The sequence below is a fragment of the Macrobrachium nipponense genome, chromosome 15 (assembly GCF_015104395.2).
Source record: "Macrobrachium nipponense isolate FS-2020 chromosome 15, ASM1510439v2, whole genome shotgun sequence".
Lineage (NCBI taxonomy): Eukaryota > Metazoa > Arthropoda > Malacostraca > Decapoda > Palaemonidae > Macrobrachium > Macrobrachium nipponense.
The window spans coordinates 41,750,815-41,775,814 of record NC_087208.1 but is presented as its reverse complement, the minus strand read 5'-3'; the positions used below and the strand labels follow the sequence as shown (position 1 = coordinate 41,775,814).

The following is a 25,000-nucleotide window of genomic DNA, read 5'->3' as shown; positions in this document are numbered from 1 at the left end:
TCTATCTATCTAGCTGTCTATCTATCTATTCTCTATCTATCTATCTATCAGAACTCACGTCTGTGGTAGCAAGTCAATTACAGCCTGGTGATCTTTTCCTTAACTATCTGTCTATTTATCTATCTATCTATCTATCTATCAGAAACTTACTCACGTCGTGGTAGCATAAGTCAGTTAAAGTCTGGTCTGTCTCTTATCCTATTTATCTATCTGTTTATCTATCTATCAGAACTTACGTCTGTGGTAGCAAATTAGTTACATTCTGGTGATCTTTTCATTAACCTATCTATCTATCTGTCTATCTAGATATCTATCTATCTATCTCTATCTATCTAATTCAAGCAAACTTATCTCCTCTGAAACCTTCGTACAAACGGAATCTACTTCCTGCAGAGGAGACGACTGACCCCTGTCGTGTCCTGCGTTCCTCACTGCGGGATTAGGTCACGCAATACCAGGCTCTGATTCATTTTCGGGAGGGAGTGGGAGGTGGTAGGGGGAGTGGTAGGGGGCGGGGGGTGGGGGGGAGGAGGGAAAGGGGATAGGGGTCACTAGCCAGCTACTAGCTCTCCCCAACGTCTGACCGTCCTTCTGTGAGGAATAATCACTTCTCTATTGTGGTTCTTGGGAAGATGTCGTAGGAGTTAGTTGGTTGTTGCTGACGACTTTCAGTCCAAACGTTTGTGTAAGACTTGAAGAGGCTTTCAATCCAAACGTTTGTGACGTCTTGAAGAACCTTTCAATCCATACGCTTGTGAAGTCTTGAGACTTTTCAGTCCAAACGTTTGTGAAGTCTTGAGGACTTTTCAATCCAAACGTTTGGAAGTTTGAAGAACTTTCCAATAAACGTTTGTGAAGTCTTGAAGACTTCAATCCAGACGTTTGTGAAGTCTTGAAGACTTTCAATCCAAGACGTTTGTGAAGTCTTGAAGACTTTCAATCCAAGCGTTTGTGAAGTCTTGAAGACTTTTTCAAATCCAACGTTTGGTGAAGTTCTTTGAAGACTTTCATTCAAACGTTTGTGAAGTCTTGAAGGACTTTCAGTCCAGACGTTTTCTGAAGACTTTCAGCCTAAACGTTTCTGAAGACTTTCAAACCAAAACGTTTCTGAAGACTTTCCAAACCATGTTTTCTTGTAGACTTATAGCCCAAACGTTTCTAAAAGGCTTTCAGCGCTAAACGTTTCTGAGGACTTTCAGTCCAAAGGTTTCTGAAGATTTTCAGCCCAACGTTTGTTCTGAAGACTTTTCAGCCCAAAACGTTTCTGAAGACTTTCAGCCAACACGGTTTCTTTGGAGAAAAACTCAAGTTTCCAAAACGTTTCTGAAGACTTTCAGCTCTGACGTTTCTGAGACTTTTTCTTTAGGCCAAAACGTTTCTGAAGACTTTCCAGCCCAAACCAAAGTTTCTGAAGACTTTCAGCTTAAACGTTTTCTGAAGACTTTCAGCCCCAAAACGTTTCTCAAAAGACTTTTAACCCTAAACGTTTCTGAAGACTTTCAGCTAAACATTTCAAAAAATGAACACTTTCAGCCCAAAAAAGTTTCTAAAAAGACTTTTCAACAACCCTAAACGTTTCTGAAGACTTTTAGCCCGAACCCCAAAAAAACGTTTCTAAAAGCTTTTCTTCTCAAACCTTTTAATTTCATAAGAAGCTAATTGAAACAATTACTGGTTAAGAATTCTATTTTGACAAATTATCTTACTATTCTAAGTAAGCTATTGAAAGGAGTTATTCTAATGGTTAAAAAATAAAGATATTTTAATATTTTATCCTCCTACATGTTTAAAGAGTTCTTACGTGTATATGAAAAAAACATCAACATGGAACATAAGTCCATACTAAAAAAAAAAAAAAAATCGTTTTGTTGTGCATATTCTTTTAATTACTTTATACTATATTCCCTTCCATTATAAAAAAAGGATTGATTGTGTAAATATTAATATATATATTATATATATACTAGATATATATATATATATATATATATATATATATATATATATATATATATATACACGTGTGTGTGTAATAAAGTATAAACTCTTTCTTGCTAGACAGTAAAAAAAAAATAAAAAAAGGAAAAAGACAAAATATAGGAAAAATATGGGACGCATATTCGACCTTGACACTGCAAACCTGCAGCCTTGGGGTTCTTATTGATTAACGCTATGAAAATGAACGACTTGTTTTCTTTAGATGACGAAGATTCTCGATACAGAGAAAAAAAAAAAAAAAAAAAAAAACAGAATATAGAAAAAATTCCCAATCATGGCAATCTTCGAGGCGATAAGATTATTGGCTTATTGGTATGTTCCGTCGAGAATGGTGCGAGTAGCGAGGAGAGTTATTGACAGTGAAAAAAACGGATTCGATGAAAAGTGGTGTCGTGTGGCTGACCGGGTTGTGCAAGGTGTCGTCTTAAGTTTATTTTTAAAGTTGCCTTGGAGTAAATTACATGGTTGCTTGTTCCATTATGAGAAGAAATGAACAACTTAAATATTGTAAGGCCATGATTACCATTTATACAAAAACTTGGAATTATATATATATATATAATATATATATATATATATATAATATATATACTAATATATAGATATATATATATATATATATATAGATATAATTCCAATAAAAGGAGCCCATAAAAACGTCAAAATCCAAAAATAGGAGAGAAAATAATATATTTCAGAAGACTGCTGTCTCTCTCTGAAGAGAGAAGCAGCAGTCTCTGAAATATAGTATTTGTTTTCTCTACATTTTGGCGTTTTCATGGGCTCCTTTTATTAGATTTAATTCTGTTGTAACAGAACATTTTTACAAGTAGTATATAGAATATATATATATATAATATATATATATATATATATATATATATATATATATTTATATTTGTGCGTGTACTTATATCTACAGTACTCACACATACGAGTTAGCACGCATATGATTCTGTCTAAAATTAGGTAATCTATGAAATAGTAAAGTATGCTGGATTGCCTCCATGTTTGCGTTTGTGTAGCAAATGATATTTAAAATTCATTCTGTAACTATTGCATGCTTTCCGTGAATAAAAACCTATCGGCACAAAACTAGATCTGATTCCTAAATAATGCTGTTTGTACGATTTGTCACTCGTTCAGCTGGGCTATTTTGCCTTTTTTTTGCAATTAAGGCCAATAGCCTTCCAACTAGCGTGCACAGAGCGTGTACTGAACTCCCAGTATCACACTACGAAGATATTGAGTCCTATGTTTTTTAGAACCTTAACTGAATCTGGGATAGGGTGTCCAGGTATGTCTTGTAAACAAAAATGTCTTTGAATCATCAATATCCTTAGTCGAGGTCGCATGAATGCGAAATGTATTTCATTTCAAGTTTTCAGTTAAGAATGTATTTACATTTTTGTAAGGAAATGTTCATATTGTTGGTTTGTAACTGTAAATAGATCAATGATTTTTAATCGGAATATGTTTGAAAATTATTATGATTATTTTCATATGGTATAAGAATATAAATAGTTTTTTTTCCAGATTATATTTAAATTTTCTTAAGAAATTATTGATATTGTGGTATACGAATGTAAATTCTTTAATATTTTTCATTTATAAATATAGTGAGACTATATTTTCATTTATTTTTTTATTTAGTATATGTATATGTATATATATATATATATATATATATATATATTATATATATATATATATATATATATATATATATATATATATATATATGATTTTATTTATTAGAATGCAAAAAGTAAACCGATCTTTTAATTCATAATTTAAAATATATTATCGATTTGTCAAGTAAACGATCAATTCTCCCAAACAAAACAGAACAAAAGTAATAAGTAACAAGTAAAAAGTAAGCTCAGTGAAACCCACAATAATATCTACTACTTTTACTTTTACTATACAAGACGTAACGTAATCACCTCCTTGACAAATTCATGAAGACCTAGCCAGCGCCATTGATTGAGAGGGCGTAGTATATACAACTCCGTGAAGGAACTGGCGTCGTATTGACGCACTTGAACGCAATAGGTGGGGAGGACAAATGAAAAATTCATGCGTAACTACATCATTCAAGGTTAGGCTATCATATGTAAGAGCCAGATACCACATTCCGGTAGTGAACATTTGATATACGCTTACAAACTAAACCTGCTTGCTGATTACGTCATTGTCTTGTATACACCTCCAAGTAAACGTGTGTTAAAATTATACACAAATATACACACAGATTGTCTTGCATACGCTTACAGCTATACGTGGACGTGTTTGTTGATTACGTCATTGTTTAGACACGTGTACAGATATATATATATATATAGTATATATATATATATACTATATATATATATATATATATATATATATATATATATATATATATATATATATATATAGATATTTAAATATATATATATATATATATATATATATATATATATATATATATATATATATATATATATATATATATATATATATATATATGTATATATATATATATATATATATATATATATATATATATATATACTATAATTATACACAAATAATACACAGATTGTCTTCTATACGCTTACAGCTAAAACTGTTTGTTGATTACGCCATTGTAGAGACCACACAAACAGACAATTTATACATCGAATATACATACACACATTAAGTACAAAGTGCTGAATTGACACAAATACACATGATCACAATACATACACAATGAGTGAAGACTACACTGAATAGAGACTCAAAAATATACATAAGTAAATACACTCGCATTGTGTGTAAAGTTCATTGAACACATAAACACAAACAAATGTTAAACACAAAAAATATTCACAATTATATACACTAATTGTGTAAACAATACAATGAATTAACACTAACACAAATATACACCCCATAAGAGTACACTAAGTAAACACTAACACACAAACCTACAAAAATACACTCACATAGAGTCAGAAATACACTGAAGAAATATTCACAGAAAAATGTACACAAATATACACACACACACGTCATCTGCGCATATATAATTGAAATAGGCGCACTCATGCATGCCTCTCTCTCTTCTCTCTCTCACTCTCCCTCTCTCTCTCTCTCTCTCTCTCTAATTATTTTACACAATAATAATTTTTTGATTTTTGTGAAAAAATGTTTGAAATGTATCCCTCTCCCTCTCTCTATCTCATCTCTCTCTCTCTCTCTCTCTCTCTCTCTGCTCTCTCTCTCTCTATTATTTTACACCACACTAATTTTTTTTGAGTGAATGTCTAAAATGTAGTTCTCTCTCTCTCTCTCTCTCTCTCTCTCTCTCTCTCTCTCTCCCTGCATATACAGGTTACCATATATATTGTTAGTTCCCTTGGACATAAATATTTCTGGCATATTATTATTATTATTATTTTATTATTATTATTATTATTATTATTATTATTATTGATTATTATTATTATTATTATTATTATTATTATCAGGTGTACTCTGAATCACCTGGATTCTTTCCATGCAACTTTTGCAATTCAAAAGCAAAATGACTAGAATCTCCACCTTCCTTCAACAACCCCTTCTTTATCACGTTTTCTCACCCTCTCTCCTAATTTATTATTATACTTCCCTCGCCCCGTATCATAACCCTACTGTTTTCTGGATATGTGTCTGGGTTCATTTTTTCGAAAACTGCGAAAAACACAGGAATTTTCTGATATAATATTTTTTGGGGCCATCCAAGAATGTTAGATTATTATTATTATTATTATTAGTTATTATTATTATTATTAGTTATTATTATTATTAGTTATTATTATTATTATTATTAATTATTATTAAAGTGATTTTATTAATGCTGTACAAACATTATCGGTAGAAACCGAGAGAGAGAGAGAGGAGAGAGAGAGAGAGAGAGAGCGAGAGATGAGAATCAGTATATTATTATTGAAGTTGGATTTTATAACCTGCTTTACAAACATTATCAGTAGAGAGAGAGAGAGAGAGAGAGACGAGAGAGAGAGAGAGAGGGTCTGGGCTCAGCCGACCATAGCATGTCGCCTGAGCTAATCTAAAAGGGGAAGCTGGATTTTATTAAAAGAGAGAGAGAGAGAGAGAGAGAGAGAGAGAGAGAGAGAGAGAGAGAGAGAGCGAACAGCCTAATCATGGTTTCACCTTTGTAATAATGATACGATTTCTTACATTTTTTAACAGAGACCTGATGATGACTCAAGTTTATGAATTCTATCTCTCTCTCTCTACTCTCTCTCTCTCTCTCTCTCCTCTCTCTCTCTCTCCTACAGACTGGAGTTGCTGGATATAATTGGGTTGTATTTCAGTTGAGCACAAAATGATTTGGACTAACGCAAATGACTGGTGAATAATTTTTTGTATTTTTTTTGTATTACTCATTGCTAAAGGTTTGTTGTTAAGTAACGCCCATATTAGGACCGCGACGTTTACGCACGCACACACACACACAAACACACACACACAACACACACACACACACATATAATATAATATATATATATATATATATATATATTTGTGTGTGTGTGTGTGTGTGTGTGTGTGTGTGTGTGTGGTGTGTGTGTACACTCACAAAAGAAAGAGAGAGAGAGAGAGAGAGAGAGAGAGAGAGAGAGAGAAAGAGAGATAGTACAAGGTCACCCTAGAATTGTTCGGCAAAAAGAGAGATACAATTTTAAATCACTTTAGATCACTGTCTCTCTCTTTCTCTCTCTCTCTCCTCTCTCGCTCTCTCTCTCTCCTCTTTGTGAGTGTACAGTTAAATATCAAAGATAAAAATTCATGAAGTTAGATCAATTTGTGCATGAATATCATTGCTTTATAAATTATTATTATTATTATTATTATTATTATTATTATTATTATTATTATTCTCATCCGCAAACAAAATCTAGTCAGCTTGACTTCCCCTCTAAGCCTCTCTGACAAAGGCTTAAGCCTGACTTACGTGATTAGACTTTGTCATTTCCTGATTCACGTCTGTAGATGATCATCATCTCTGGTGGCTACGAGATTATCCGAGATTTTTTACTTGTTACGTGGGTAAGGCTGACCAATTAATGATTGCGACGCCCTGCACTTTCGTGCCCTGCGCGGAAGGGGTTGATATATATGTGTGTATATATATAATATATATGTGTGTGTGTGTGTGTGTGGATGTAATAATAATAATAACTGATAATAATCTTTCAATATAACGGATAATGTCTGTCCGTCCGTCTGTCATTCAATCACGGGCAAACGGCTGGTCCGATGGGCATGAAACTTGGCAGGGTTATAGTGGGGACACATAAGATGGTTTATAATGGGGTTTCATACCTACCTCCCCTGGCCCCTCCAGAAAAGGGGCGGGGGTGGGGCAGAAAAAAAGGATTTCCTCAAGCGGGGTTGGTTATGCCCGTAGACTTAGTTATCTTACGAATTTTAATACAAATTTCTGTATACCTGTTTGCTAATAATAATAATAATAATAATAATAATAATAATAATAATAATAATAATAATAAAGTTATTATACAAAAAACAGGCTCCAGAGGAAATAAGCAAAAACACATTCCTGCAACATAAGAAAAAAAATTGCAGTTCGTTTTCCAATTGGGTCCAAAATCCAACTTGCCAAAAAGAAATAAAACAAAGAAGAAGAAGAAGAAGAAAAAGAAGAACGAAACAGAAGAAAGATTATCATGATTACTCGAGATTACAAATGTGGAATGAAGTTTTTTTTCTATCATTCTGTGGTCACAGTTTTTTCGTTTCTTTTCTTGGAAATGTAATCCAGAAGGAGAGAGAGAGAGAGAGAGAGAGAGAGAGAGGAGAGAGAGAGAGGAGAGAGAGAACAACATCTCTTACCTTCTTGGGAATTATATCACAGAAGAGAGAGAGAGAGAGAGAGAGAGAGAGAGGAGAGAGATGAGAGAGAGAGAGAGAGAGAGAAATTATCGACGGAAAATCATGCTTTCGCAATATTATATGCAAATCAGATCTAACCTTTTTGTTTTTAGTTTGTTGAGAGAGAGAAAGAGAGACAGAGAGAGAGAGAGAGACAGGAGGACAGAGAGAGAGAGAGAGAAGAGAGAGAGAGAGAGAGAGACAGCGAAGGTATATCTTCTGTCCAATCTTTTACTTTCTGGTATTTTTCTATACATTAAAAAAACAACCCCTTTCTGAAATAAAAAGTTTGTTACCAAATCAATATACAGTTCAAGGAGTTGAACAGCATAAATAAGAAGAGAATTAAAAGGCAATAGAGCCATCCACCTAGGATTTAAAATAAGGGGTGCGGGGTGGGGATCCGCAGCTTCACCCACAATCACGAACTAGGGATGATGATCATTACAGATCCTCGTCCAATTTGATCACACGTGATCATCAAAGGAGCTTTGAGCTGATCTCGTGTGTAGAAGCAGAAGCTTAATAGTCTATATATAACTTTGATCAACTACTTTTGTCTTAATGATCCACCCTCTCTCGCTCTCTCTCTCTCTCTCTCTACCTCTCTCTCTGAGGTTTTTGTCAGGCCTTGCAGTTACTGTATTTTTTTAATCCTCCTAACTTAACTTATCATAGTTCTTTTTTTGTTCGGTCAAAATGTAGCTGCTCTCTCTCTCTCTCTCTCTCAATCTCTCTCTCTCTCTCTCTCTCTCTCTCTCTCCTTTTCAGAACCTTAGTCTAATACTTTTGTGGATTTTAGTGCCATTTATTTGTGTAACCTTTCCGTTACCAGTATCATCTCTTCAAGCACTAACTACTCTCTCTCTCTCTTTCTCTCTCTCTCTCTCTCTCTCTCTCTCTCTCTCACCTTTTCAAAAGCCCCGTGAGTCTCTTCAGTAGGACCTCCCTATCTTGCGCCATATTGGATAATCATTTGGAGGAGGAAGAAGAAGATGAAGAAGAAGACTAGGTCGCGTGAGTCTTCTGGACTCTATCTCTCTTACGAGAGATCACATTTCAGGACTCGATTTCTCCTTATTTCTCCTATTTCCTCTTTATTTTCTACTTATCTACTTTATCTATACTATCTGGACACCTATGGATATCATTCGGTTACAAGAAAGTGGTTTTAAATAGGGTTTGTTTTCGTGGTAAAGTTTGGGTGTGTCACAGATACGGTTTTACTTCTACTGTTTAGACCAAAAAACAAACACCCCCGTTTTTTATGTGGGGTTTTAATTTGACTTTGTGGCTATCTACGGGTTTCTTTTATAATAATTCAGTCGTCTATCAACACTTTGCACTTTACTGTGCAGTGTAACTACATTTTTCTTGGCGTCTGTTAATAAATATTACCAGAAAACTCAAGATGAAATTAACTAGGCTTACGTTGCAAGGACTTCGCTGCCGTGTTGAAACAAAACGCCTGCGTCTCTAGACTCATGTTTCGCAAAATGAGAAACAATCTCTTAAATAAATTCTTCCAAGTGATGAATCATACGTCAAGAGATGGGGTTTTAGGTTATCTGTTAAACGCGCATTACTCACACTGATCTTTTTGTTAAAGATTAAAAAGATTTAGTTGTATTTTATACCAGGCACCGAGCGACGGTCAGGGAATGAAATGCACTCCAAGGAGATCTCGGTCATAGATAAACACATAAACACATGACTGTTCCTGATACTTAATCCCTTTCCTGTTCTAGCGATTTGAAATGACGAGATGAATCTTATCTTTCTCTTTATCTTTTTTTTACACTGCGTTATAGACGAGAGAATATAATTATTCCTCTTTTAATCGCTTTCCACTGGATCGAGTCACGGAAGTTCGTATACGTTTGCGAGACTCGTTAGATAATCAACAATCGGTCTAGACTCAGAATTCCAATCACTTTTGTTTAGCCGGTTTCGTATTCGCAAAAAAAAACAGCGGCCTTTTTCTCACAGGTGTTTTTCCTTTCAAACAAAGGTCTGCTCCGCGAACGGAGTCTCATTCAACAAACACTGAGAAAAAAAAAACCACAGCGCGGTTCTCCTGTGGAGAGTCTTTATAAGGAACCAATGAGAGAGATGTTGATGTGGTTTTAGCTTAAGCGAGGGAGGGCAGGCGCAGTTGATCAATACGTCGTCTGAATCCCTGTTTTACCGGCTTAGGTTTCCTACTTTTTTAGCTATGTTTCAGTAGGTTGATTGTTCGAATGCTCGAATGCCGTCGTGGGACGTCCCATACGACGGCTGCATTCGACGCGTGACGTCATTTTTCGACGAAACGGCGCTCGAATTCGAGACGGATGCGTGAGAGATGAAACGCGAGTCGACGCTGTTTTTCGGAAGTTTGCATGACTTCTTCTTGTGTCGGACAGCCCTTCTTACCCTCGGCCCCCCCTTCTCTCTTCTCTCTCTCTCTCTCTCTCTCTCTCTCTCTCTCTCTCTCTCTCCCCTCGGACAACATGAATCATGCATAAGACTCGGTCAAACGGTTGCAAACGTCTGGCGCTGAGGAATCGAACGAAGACGAGACATTTTTGGCAACGGGCGGGACGAAAGCTATCGCCACAGAAAACCCGCTACGAAAACCCCCGGTTAATCACATGATGCAAAACACAATTCAAAAATTGCGTTCTGAGATCAGGGAATAGCTAACGAATTTAGAGAGAGAGAGAGAGAGAGAGAGAGAGAGCGAAGAGAAGAGACCGAGGAGAGAGAGAGAGTCCATTCACATTCGATGCGTGTCCGTAATGGAATGATTTTTGGTTCGTATAAACCGGATTAAACTTTACGGGACGGGACACCGGATTAGACTTACGTAAGGTGAGAGAGACCATGTGCTTCGTGAAGACATCTCTCTTCTCTCTCTCTCTCTCTCTCTCTCTGCTCATTCTAGGATCAAGGTACCTTTTCTATCGAAACTCTCGAAATAAACATAAATTACAGTTGTATTTATTCATGCAATATCAGATTTTTAAAGGAGTCCTCAGTGCGCATACTTACATATCAACCAATTAGCAAAGAGCGATATAGAAAACGAAGATGAACTAGGCCTATGTGGACAAAACATAATGGCTGATTTGGGACTTGTTACAAATATGTATAATCTATTTAAAACAATTTTTATCGGCAAGGAAATAAATTTTCCAAAGAGTAATCCCCTTAGTCTACATTGTCAAGTCTGGGGTCTTCCTATGCATGTTATTTATAGGGCTAATGAGTGATAGTTGAATGCGAAGTTTGCGCTTTACTATGTATGCCATTCATAGGCCTAATGATATGCAGAGTTTTTGTCAACTGACGTCGCAAATAACTCGTGCTAAATCTTCCTCGTGACTTGTTGACAATTTTGCCAACTGGAATCCCCAAATAACATCGTCTTTGTGCAAGTCACTGGGCATAATCCTCACGATGTCAGGATGTCACACTGGACGGAAGGATAAGCCTGATGCGTAAACCCACAGTTCTGTCAAGTTGCGCCTTGTGTGCCGTTGACAGGAGATTGCACAATATAACACAAAAAAAGCACTTTCCTCTTTAATGTTTTTTGACAGATGTTTTTTTGTTATATATCTATACTTTTATGCGCGAATTCTCCTTTGAATTTGAAGTCTCAGGTTCGTTTGGGAAGGTGTTTTAGAAATGGCTTAGCGGTGGCGTGCTTTCACTAGGCCTAGTCAGATTCAAATCATGGCTATTTCTTTCTCTTTTCTTCCATTATGATACCTCAGACGAAGTAAGAAACGTTAGTACTAAGTGCATATGAATACGGTTTATCTTCTGAATAATAATAATAATAATAATAATAATAATAATAATAATAATAATAATAATAATAATAGCCAGCACCAACTCCTCGCGCAATGTCAAGAATGCTACCTCCATCCCAAAAACTCGAGAGGTTCGGAAGATCCCCCCCTAATGTAATGACATGCTATAGCCCACAACCCCTCCCTCCCTCTACCAACCCCCCTCCCCCCTTGAAAAAATAGACTTTTCAAGAATAGTGGTCTACGATTCAGACATGCGAGGAAGTCTAAAAGGGCTTAAAGGAGAGAATCCACGACGTGTCTTGACATAAAATCACAAATATTTTAGGACTAGCTTTAGATGCATTTATTTCCAAAACCGTTTCAGGTCGTGACAGGGATTGTAGTCTGTGTTTTCGTTCTGTGTTAAATCGTTATTTGTTTCTGCTATTATTTTACTAATTACTGTAAGTATGTCAATTCCTTTTGAAGGAGTTTGTTAAAAGTTAATTTACACTAAGCAAATGGCACGACTTATTTTGTCTTATGATTTTGTATAATAATCCCCATACATTAGCAAAAACAGAGTATGAAACTGGAATTTTTTTAATATACGTATTGGTAGTTAATCCTAATTACGATAACTGTTGCAATTTTCAACGATACTGAATTTTGTAATGCTGAAGACCGTGCATTGATAATTTACTTAAATTTTTATGTATTTATTGATTAATTAACCTGGTAATTTCTTTATTCTCTTTTTCTAGTAAGTGGTCTATTTTTTCTGTATTTCTCTCAAATGAAACACCATAATATACTTTGGAAGCTGGAATTTCAAGTTAGTCTTCTGAATAATAATAATAATAATTAATAATAATAATAATAATAATAATAATAATAATAATAATAATAATAATAATAATAATAATAATACCATTCTTTGGATGCTTGAATTTCAAGTCATAGGATTCACCTTCTGAAATAACTAATAATAATAATAATAATAATAATAATAATAATAATAATAATAATAATAATAATAATAATAATAATAAACATTCTTTGGGACTTGAATCTCAAGTCAGTGGTCCCTTTGGTGGGCCTGTTCCATATGAATAGGGTTCACCTTCTGAATTAATAATAATAATAATAATAATAATAATAATAATAATATAATAATAATAATAATAATGATAATAATAAGAATAGTGGTCTACGATTCAGACATGCGAGGAAGTCTAAAAGGCTTAAAGGAGAGAATCCACGACGTGTCTTGGGACATAAAATCACAAATATTTTAGGACTAGCTTTAGTCGCATTTTATTTTCCAACCGTTTCAGGTCGTGACAGGGATTGTAGTCTTTGTTTTTCGTTCTGTGTTAATCGTTATTTGTTTCTGCTATTATTTTACTAATTACTGTAAGTATGTCAATTCCTTTTGAAGGAGTTTTGTTAAGTAATTTACACTAAGCAAATGGCACGACTTATTTTGTCTTATGATTTTTGTATAATAATCCCCTACATTAGCAACAGAGTATGAAACTGGAATTTTTTAATATACGTATTGGTAGTTAATCCTAATTACGATAACTGTTGCAATTTTCAAACGATACTGAATTTTGTAATGCTGAAGACCGTGCATTGATAATTTACTTAAATTTTTATGTATTTATTGATTAATTAACTGGTAATTTCTTTATTCTCTTTTTCTGGAGTAGTGGTCTATTTTTCTGTATTTCTCTTCAAATGAACACCATAATATACTTTGGAAGCTGGAATTTCAAGTTAGTAGTTCTTCGAATAATAATAATAATAATAATAATAATAATAATAATAATAATAATAATAATAATAATAATAATAATAATAATAATAATAATACCATTCTTTGGATGCTTGAATTTCAAGTCAATAGGATTCACCTTCTGAATAATAATAATAATAATAATAATAATAATAATAATAATAATAATAATAATAATAATAATAATAATAATAATATAATTAATAATAATAATAATAATAATATAATAATAATAATAATAATAATAATAATAATAATAAACATTCTTTGGGACTTGAATCTCAAGTCAGTGGTCCCTTTGGTGGGACCTGTTCCATATGAATAGGGTTCCACCCCTCTGAATAATAATAATAATAATAGACTAATAATAATAATAATAATAATAATAATAATAATAATAATGATAATAATAAGAATAGTGGTCTACGATTCAGACATGCGAGGAAGTCTAAAAGGGCTTAAAGGAGAGAATCCAACGACGGTTCTTGGACATAAAATCACAAATATTTTAGGACTAGACTTTTAGTCGCATTTTATTTCCAAACCGTTTCAGGTCGTGACAGGGATTGTAGTCTTTGTTTTTCGTTCTGTGTTAAATCGTTATTTGTTTCTGCTATTATTTTACTAATTACTGTAAGTATGTCAATTCCTTTTGAAGGAAGGGTTTTGTTAAGTAATTTACACTAAGCAAATGGCACGACTTATTTGTCTTATGATTTTGTATATAATAATCCCCTACATTAGCAACAGAGTATGAAACTGGAATTTTTTAATATACGTATTGGTAGTTAATCCTAATTACGAAATAAACTGTTGCAATTTCAACGATACTGAATTTTGTAATGCTGAAGAACCGTGCATTGATAATTTACTTAAATTTTATGTATTTATTGATTAATTAACCATGGTAATTTCTTTATTCTCTTTTTCTAGTAAGTGGTCTATTTTTTCTGTATTTCTCTCAAATGAACACCATAATATTACTTTGGAAGCTGGAATTTCAAGTTAGTCTTCTGAATAATAATAATAATAATAAATAATAATAATAATAATAATAATAATAATAATAATAATAATAATAATTACCATTCTTTGGATGCTTGAATTTCAAGTCAATAGGATTCACTTCTGAATAATAATAATAATAATAAAATAATAATAATAATAATAATAATAATAATAATAATAATAATAATAATATTAATAATAACTAATAATCAATAATAATAATAATAATAATAATAATAACTAATAATAATAATATAATAACAATAAGAAAAAACAATAAAAACCAAAAAAAAAAAATATCTTTGACTTGAATCTCAAGTCAGTGGTCCCTTTGGTGGCCTGTTCCATATGAATAGGGTTCACCTTCTGAATAATAATAATAATAATAATAATAATAATAATAATAATAATAATAATAATAATAATGATAATAATAAGAATAGTGGTCTACGATTCAGACATGCGAGGAAGTCTAAAAGGGCTTTAAAGGAGAGAATCCACGACGTGTCTTGGACATAAAATCACAAATATTTTAGGACTAGCTTTAGATGCATTTTATTTCCAAAACCGTTTCAGGTCGTGACAGGGATTGTAGTCTTTGTTTTCGTTCTGTGTTAAATCGTTAGTTTGATTTCTGCTATTATTTTTACTAATTACTGTAAGTAATGTCAATTCCTTTTGAAGGAGTTTGTTAAGTAATTTACACTAAGCAAATGGCACGAACTTATTTTGTCTTATGATTTTGTATAATAATCCCCTACATTAGCAACAGAGTATGAAACTGGAATTTTTTAATATACGTATTGGTAGTTATCTAATTACGATAACTGTTGCAATTTTCAACGATACTGAATTTGTAATGCTGAAGACCGTGCATTGATAATTTACTTAAATTTTATGTATTTATTGATTAATTAACCTGGTAATTTCTTTATTTCTCTTTTTCTAGTAAGTGGTCTATTTTTCTGTATTTCTCTCAAATGAACACCATAATATACTTTGGAAGCTGGAATTTCAAGTTAGTCTTCTGAATAATAATAATAATAATAATAATAATAATAATAATAATAATAATAATAATAATAATAATAATAATAATAATAATAATAATAATACCATTCTTTGGATGCTGAATTCAAGTCAATAGGATTCACCTTCTGAATAATAATAATAATATAATAATAATAATAATAATAATAATCAATACTATTAATAATAATAATAATAATTAATAATAATTAATAATAATAATAATAATAAATAATAAATAATAATAATAATAATAAACATTCTTTGGACTTGAATCTCAAGTCAGTGGTCCCTTTGGTGGGCCTGTTCCATATGAATAGGGTTCACCTTCTGAATAATAATAATAATAATAATAATAATAATAATAATAATAATAATAATAATGATAATAATAAGAATAGTGGTCTACGATTCAGACATGCGAGGAAGTCTAAAACAGGGCTTAAAGGAGAGAATCCCCCCCACGACGTTGTCTTGGACATAAAATCACAAATATTTTAGACTAGCTTTAGATGCATTTTTATTTCCAAACCGTTTCAGGTCGTGACAGGGATTGGTAGTCTTTGTTTTTCGTCTGTGTTAAATCGTTATTTGTTTCTGCTATTATTTTACTAATTACTGTAAGCATGTCAATTCCTTTTGAAGGAGTTTTGTTAAGTAATTTACACTAAGCAAATGGCACGACTTATTTTGTCTTATGATTTTGTATAATAATCCCCCTACATTAGCAAAACAGAGTATGAAAACTGGAATTTTTTTAATATACGTATTGGTAGTTAATCCTAATTACGATAACTGTTGCAATTACCTTGCAGAATAAGTGGTACGAGCACCAACCTGAGGGAGTGATAGAAAACGATCAGGCAAAGATCCTCTGGGACTATGGTATCAGAACGGATAGGGTGATACGTGCAAATAGACCAGACGTGACGTTGACTGACAAAGTCAAGAAGAAAGTATCACTCATTGATGTCGCATACCATGGGGACACCAGAGTTGAAGAGAAAGAGAGGGAAAAAATTGATAAGTATCAAGATCTGAAAATAGAAATAAGAAGGATATGGGATATGCCAGTGGAATCGTACCCATAATCATAGGAGCACTAGGCACGATCCCAAGATCCCTGAAAAGGAATCTAGAAAAAAACTAGAGGCTGAAGTAGCTCCAGGTCTCATGCAGAAGAGTGTGATCCTAGAAACGGCACACATAGTAAGAAAAGTGATGGGGACTTCCTAAGGAGGCAGGATGCAACCCGGAACCCCACACTTATAAATACCACCCAGTCGAATTGGAGGACTGTGATAGAGCAAAAAAAAAAAAAAAAAAACAAAAAAAAAAAAAAAAAAAAAAAAAAAAAAAAAAAAATAATAATAATAATAATAATAATAATAATAATAATCGTCTCCAAACTCATCCCCGTTACAGGAACAACAACTGGGAATTAACTTAGGAATGAATCACCTGTATGAATGGACAACACGCACTACTGGGAAATTAGCCAGAATTAGCTAGACTCATATGCACGAACGCAGACATAAACCAACAACAAGCAACTGTCGAACTGCAATTCACAGTCCATGATGAACTGAGTGAACTGTGAGTGATGTTGGAGACAGAGAATGAACAATTATCAATTTGCGTGACGGGTACCGTGGATTTTAAATGGCCCCAAATGGCCGAATCTATCGTTTGGAGGAAAAGAAAACTGAAGAAAATAAATGCAGAGACACGCAGGTAAAGTTAGTAAGAGTGATGTGCAATGAACTTGTTCAATGACAAAATTATCTCTCTCTCTCTCTCTCTCTTTCTCTCTCTCTCTCTCTCCAGCTGCCAAAAAGGTGTAGTACCATTGACTGACTTAGATGGTTCACATATTTTTTACCTACTCTCTCTCTCTTATCTCTCTATCTCTCTCTCTCTCCTCTCTCTCTCTCTCTCTCTCTCTCTCTCCAGCTGCAAAAAGGTGTAGTACCACTGACTGACTTTGATAGTTCACATATATTGCTGCTACCCCCCCCCTCTCTCTCTCTCTCTCTCTTCTCTCTCTCTCTCTCTCTAAAATTAAAATTAATTGTCTTGCGTTATTCTCCCGCGTAAGTCTCCGTTTTGTCTTACAAAAACAGGTCCTTAAGCAGGTCTCATCAAGGATAAGTAGGTTCGGTTAGGTTAGGTTAAGTTACGTTTCTCAATGTTAAAAATTTAACCTAAGACCGTTTATCATTCTAGTTTTTCAAATGCATTACTTAAAGATATTTTAGTAGGTATTAAAGAGATGTATTTACGCAATATCTTGAAAGTAAAATCAAATGTGAATTTATGGAATTTTCAGTAGTTACCAAAGAGATAGATTTATTCCAACGTCTTCAATGATAAAATCAAATGTTACTTTATAAAATTATCTTGTTTTTTTAAAGATAATATTGGATGGTTAATATTATATAGTGACTGTTTACTCTTATATGACAGTAACCCAACATATAATTTTAGAGTTCAAATAGAATTTTTTTGATTTCTAATTAATGAAAATTGATAGAGTATATTTTTTTGACGATCATAAAAATTTTATATCTACTCCGACCTTGAAACACTAAAGTTATTCCATTTCTTTATTAGATAACTCCTGTCATAATAAAAAAGAGAGTTATTTCAGTCGCTTATTGTGTGGGACGTCAAGATATAAAAAGATGGAAGAAATATATATATAAAAAGATCTCCTTTGTTACATTTGACACAGAACTTATGAAGGAGATTTCTTATATATTCTCTTCGTATAAATATAATTTTTTTATCTGGTTCTCTCTCTTTGTTTGGTGTGTATATGTATATATATATAGATATATATATATAGTATACCTATATATATATATATATATATTATATATATATATATATATATATATATATATATTATATACTATATATATATATATTATATATATATATTATATATATATATATATATATATATACTATACACGACCAAACCAATGAGAGAGAACCAGATAAAAAAAATTATATTTATACGAAGAGAATATATAAGAAATCTCCTTCATAAGTTCTGTGTCAAATGTAACAAAGGAGATCTTTTATATATATATTTCTTCCCATCTTTTATATCTTGACGTCCACACAATAAGCGACTGAAATAGCCTCTCTTTTTTTATATGACAGGAGTTATCTAATAAAGAAATGGAAACTTTAGTGTTTCAAGGTCGGAGTAGATATATAAAATTTTTATGATCGTCAAAAAAATATACTCTATCAATTTTCATTAATTAGAAATCAAAATTCTATTTGAACTCTAAAATTATATGTTGGGTTACTGTCATATATGACAGTAAGTCATATATGTCAGTGGTTTCTCACTGACATGCTCATTTGCCAAGTTGATATAAGTTTCATGACCAAGGCTGAGTTTTGACTTGTCAGAAATAAACAGTGCATGTTATGTAGTAATATATATATATATATATATATATAATATATATATATATATATATATATAGTATATATATATATATATATATATATATATAATATATATATATATATATATATCTATATATATATTACTACAATAACATGCACTGTTTATTTCTGACAAGTCAAAACTCAGCCTTGGTCATGAAACTTATATCAACTTGGCAAATGAGCATGTCAGTGAGAAACCACACCCGGAAAATTAACTAATTTTTTGTACATAAACTAAATTCATCTCCTTGACGACGTTCGTGTTTTGACGTCTAACGTACTGTCTACGTGGAAGGTCCTGAGTTGATCTGAACCTGAATTAAAATTAGAATATTGCTTCGTGAACGTCTGAGGTTTAGGCTTTTATGAGAAAACATTAACGAATAGTTGTATTACAATCTGAAGGTGAACTATGACGTCTTATGTTGCAACGTTTGAGACTGTTCTTACGTTTAGATGTTTGTTGTGAGAAACTTGGACGAATAAATATCAATTTCAGTTCTGTATTACTACGTTGTAGGAAATTTTTAATGAATAAGATTGACGCAATGATATAGTTTTAAATTATACCGTGAATTCCAATCCAGTGGATCCTGTAGCCTTGTTCCATAATAAAGATAATAATAATGTTAAGGAATTCAACAGTCTCGTGAAAAACATATTGTTAAAAAATCCACAATTATATATTAAGTATATATTTCTATGTAAAAAAACAACAAAGACTTTCGAACACCTGAACGGTGTTCCTCATCAGTGTAGACACTAAAATAATAATAATAATAATAATATAATAATAATAATAATAATAATAATAATAATAATAATAATAATAATAATAATATTTAAAATCATATGTTCATTTAATTAAGTCATTACTAAACAGAAACTGGCAACCAAGATCCTTGTAAAATAATGATTCAAATATAGAAATAATAATAATAATAATAATAATAATGATGATAATAATAATAATAATAATATGTTCATTTAATCAAATCACCACAAGATAGAAACTAGCAAACAAAACATCTGAAGAAATAAAATATAAATAACTCAAATATTTATACGTTTTAAATCATATTCCAGCAGATGAAACAGCAAGTTCGAATAATATTGTTATAATATATTTTCGATCAGCTTCCAGACATTGCACAAAAGGGGAGACTTGGTGTCTAGGCCTTGTTTACGAATTAGGGTCAATTTCCTGAATTTTTGATATTGTTGAATTGAATGAAGGTAAAGATGGCGGGGAAAGGGCAAAGCTTCGTTTTGGGTTGAATATTTTTGGTTCATATTGGTCACGTCATTCTTGTGTTGGACTTAAAAAGAATTTTGCTGGTTTGAACGAATTTTGATTTGCTGATAAAAAAGGGTAAAATGCACACACACACACACACACACAACACACACACACACACACACACACACACACATCCACATATATATATATATATATATATATATATATATATATATATATATATATTTTGTATGTCTATATGCCTACCTCTCAGTCTCTCTCTCTCTCTCTCTTCCTCTCTCTCTCTCTCTCTCTCTCTCTCTCTCTCTCTCAAAAAAAAAAAAAAAAAAAAAAAAAAAAAAAAACACGAACTGACACCAAGAGAAGCTGCCTTCACAACTTCCACGTTAAGTCGAATGCGGCATTTGACCCGTCACGTGACCTACAGCAGGGTCACATGATCTACAGCAGGGTCACGTGACTCTGCCATAGAAGAGTGACCATAGGATAATCTCGGCAGGTTGTAGACCACAACTCAGAAGTTGTAGATTATTTTATAAATGTGATCTGTTTGGCATAAAGTAATTTTAACTTGGTTTGTGTGACAAATAATTACTTATTACTTTTAACTCTAATTTTATCATTTATTTTAATCACATACGTATTATTCCTTGGTTTACTCCTATCTCTGTGTGTGTCTCTCTGATATTTAGGTATATATATATATATATATATATATATATATATATATATATATATATATATATATATATATGTATATATATATTCATACACTCATTATATATATATATATATATATATATATATATATATAAATATATATACATCATTCATACATAACAAAAATTTACCTAGTCTTCGCAGTATCACACAGACCGAAGGTTACACGCAAGAAATATCGACGTAAATATAAATAAATATTGAGAAAAACACAAAAAAACAATAAAAGGAATCACGGGTAGCGTGATTGCGCAACGAAACCTTCCCTTGTGCAACCACCTCGTGATTTTCGTATCACGAAAGTTGGAAAAGAATATATTTTGTATCTCTTCAGTGGACACGTCTGCAAAAAACACCGCAGAGTAGGCCTACGATAATTCGCTTTCATTGCGTGATGTAAGTATGATATATATAGTGGATATTTTACCCATTTTTTTTTTTACTCTTTCCAGCGAACATCACAAGCAGAGTTTGTCCACCCCCTACCCATACAAAAAAAAATTGTCCCCCATTAAGGAAAGTACAGTATCCACTTCCATTAAGAGCTTCACCAATGTTTGGAGATGGGATGAACCCACCTCGGCTTACCGGAAGTAAACACTGGACCGGCTGTTCGGCAAAACACGTTGATTAAGGGCAAAATGGAGGAGACGGAGGTTGAAGCTGACGCGTGTGTGTAAGGTGAATATCAAGGCAAAAAAAAATGCATTAAAATATATATAATTTAATTTTAGAAATTCCAGGTTCCTGTAAATGGTTGCTTCGTATACGATAATTATTTGAATATTCATTTTCTTAGGGTCCAGACATTAGTGTATTTATATATTTAAAGTTTATGCAGAGGTGCAAGTCAGGGATTTTAGTATTGAAAGACCTTAGGATTAAACAAAATCCTAGGAGAGAGAGAGAGAGAGAGGAGAGAGAGAGAGAGAGAGAGAGAGGAGAGAGAGGGTAGTTGCCTGAGAAATTGTTAGATGTAGGCTAAATGTATATATATATATATATATATATATATATATATAATATATATATATATATATATATATAATATATATATATGAATATGTATATGCATGTGTGTGTATGTGTGTATTCATAACATACAGAAGAAGATATGCATTGTATTTAATGATCGCGGTCCCAGATAAATTGGTTGACACCAAAAACTTTGTACGTATGTATCCGGGTAACACAGCAATTTTACGGGTCTTAGGACCAGCGATTAAGTAATTACCTATTGTTAACGGCAAGAAAGAGAGAGAGAGAGAGAGAGAGAGAGAGAAGAGAGAGAGAGAGAAGATAACCACGTAGATGACCAGAGATGTAAATTTTTTAACGCTGAATTTAAATTTTTCCTTTATCATTATTATTATTATTATTATTATTATTATTATTATTATTATTATTATTATTATGGAGTATCAGTTCCAGGGACTACCTGGTGAATCTTTTGTGTATTAGTCATTAGGTTAATTGCCTCTCTCTCTCTCTCTCTCATCTCTCTCTCTCTTTCTCTCTCGAACACACACACACACACACACACACACACACACACACACAATTATGAGGTCATCTGATTGCATTATGTTTGAAATTCACTCTAGTTCTCACACTCTCTGTTCTGAGTAGAATTTAGCAATTATCTCTCTCTCTCTCTCTCTCTCTCTCTCTCTCTCTCTCTCTCTCTCACACACACATAGACACACATACACAATTATGGTGCATTTACACTCATAAATAAGAGTTTATTTAAATTCATTACATTTCTCAAATGATTTATAATGAGTATAACTTAGCAACTCTCTCTCTCTCTCTGTCTCTCTGTCTGTCTGTCTGTCTCTCTCTCTCTCTCTCTCTGTGTACACAGTTACTCCATTCATTCAATACAATAATGGATAATGACTCTCATTCACAATGCACTAATGTCATGGCGTCACTGATGTCGGTATCAGTTTTATTTTTTTTTTTTGTTCAGCGTTCCGCAGTGAGAAAATTCCTCACGCGGAAATTCGGGAGTCGCCTGCAATTGCTTGGTGACGTCATGCGGAAATTGAAGTGGGGTTTCCTTTTATGAAGTTTCGTAGGATGACTGGTTTCCTTTTTATCTATTTTTTTTTTTTTTTTTTTTTTTTTTTTTTTTTTTTTTTTAGGATTCACTTAAGTACAACTGGTCCTATGGACTGGTAAATTTAACATGTTTTCAAAAAGCTGTGTTTTTTTTCTTTTTAAATATACGATATTTTTTCTTATATATATATATATATATATATATATATATATATATATATATATATATATATATATATATATATATATATATATATACTATATATCATACACGCTATTTGAGAACGTGTCTACATCAGTAGGTCAAGTCCGATTTACGTTGCGTTCCTAACGTTATACTCCAGGTGGCTGTTTTTCGTTGTCGTAAATGCTTAACTAAACGCGTTAATAACTCCCTATTTCCCTTTGACGTTCGTTCTTTGACATCTCTCACTTGCGACTGCTTTGCGTTAGCATAAAAATTCTCGTGAACGCGACCATACCTGAGCCCCAGACATCCTTACATGACTGATTGTTTTGCGTTACTATAAAAATTCTCGTGGACGCGGCCATAGCTGAAACATCCTGACGTGACCGACGGGTTTGCGTCTCCCTAAATGTACTCACGAACGCGGCCATAGCTAAGGCGCCCTTACGTGACGGACAGTTTCGCGTCAGCCTAACTTTCGTAATGAACGCATACATATCCGTGTATTCGTGGTCCGTAGCATAAAACAGCTACGTTTCAGGAGGTCACGTGATTCTCCTCTCGATCTTTCTTTCGCTTACATATCACGAGGAGGAGGAGAAGGGACTGTGACTCATTTATCTGCAAGTGTTTTTCTATTACGGAAATAGGGTGGGTGATTTTGGTGGGGTGGGGGTGGGGCTATTTTGTGGATGGGGTTATTTTGTGGAGGGGGTATTTCGTGGAAGGGATATATTATGGAGGGGACTATTTTGTTGAGGGTGTGGCTATCTTGTGAATGGGGGTTATTTTGTGGAGGGGTATTTTGTGGAGTGGGCTATTTTGTGGAAGGGTGGTCATTTTGTGGAGGGAGCTTATTTGTGGAGGGGGCTTATTTTGTGGAGGCGATATTTTGTGGAGGGGACTATTTTGTGGAGGGAGGGTTATTTTGTGAAGGGGGCCAATTTTGGGGATGGGGCTATTTATGGAGGGGGATAATTTTGTGGTGGGTGTGGCTATCTTGTGAAGTGGGTTATTTTGTGGATGGGGCTATTTTGTGGATGGGACTATTTTGTGGATGGGGCTATTTTGTTGAGGGGCTATTTTGTGGCTAGGGCTATTTTGGGGAAGGGGCTATTTTGAGGAAGGTTGTTTTGTGGAGTGGACTATTATGTGGAGGGGGCTATTTTGTGGAAGGTGGCTATTATGTGGAAGGGGCTATTTTGTGAAAGGGGTTATTTTGTGAAGGGGGCTATATTGAAGGAGGGGGTGGGTTGCTATTTTGGTGGAGTGTGTCTATTGGTGGTGAGGGGGTTAATTTTGGTGGAGGGAGATATTTTGGTAGAAGTCATGGGACTATGTGATTGGAGGGGGAGCTATTTTTGATAAAAGGGGGTGTGGCTCTTTCATTTGAGAGGTGGCTGCTTATAAGGTAAGGGGTAGTTCAATGGACGGGGTTTGGGGTGGGGGGGGGGTACTATCTTGGTGGAAAGTAGGGGCCAGGGGGTGGCTACTTGGTATTGTCAGATTCTAACATTTTCTAATAATGTGTGCTTAATCTCTCTCTCTCTCTCTCTCTCTCTCTCTCTCTCTCTCTCTCTCTCTCTCTCTCTCTCTCTCTCCTATATCCATATATATATATATATATATATATATATATATATATATATATATATATATATATATATATATATATATAAATCGATTGCTTATATCTAATGATTATCGCTACCAGAATAATAATAATAATAATAATAATAATAATAATA

The 25,000-nt window shown here is 33.1% G+C and overlaps 1 protein-coding gene across 3 annotated transcripts in view; it reads right to left on the bottom strand.

Annotated features, from left to right (window-relative positions):
* Positions 1–25,000, bottom strand: part of LOC135194853 (serine/arginine repetitive matrix protein 1-like) — a 76,069-nt gene that overhangs the window by 46,212 nt on the left and 4,857 nt on the right. For 2 of the 3 annotated variants that reach the window (XM_064221037.1, XM_064221038.1), the window contains exon 1: positions 8,837–9,001. The exons of the other annotated variant lie outside the window; for it this stretch is intronic. In XM_064221037.1, coding sequence (XP_064077107.1) covers positions 8,837–8,889 — 53 coding nt within the window. In that variant the 5' untranslated portion in view covers positions 8,890–9,001. Of the gene's footprint in view, positions 1–8,836; positions 9,002–25,000 lie in introns of those variants that run through there. 3 annotated transcript variants of the gene reach the window in all.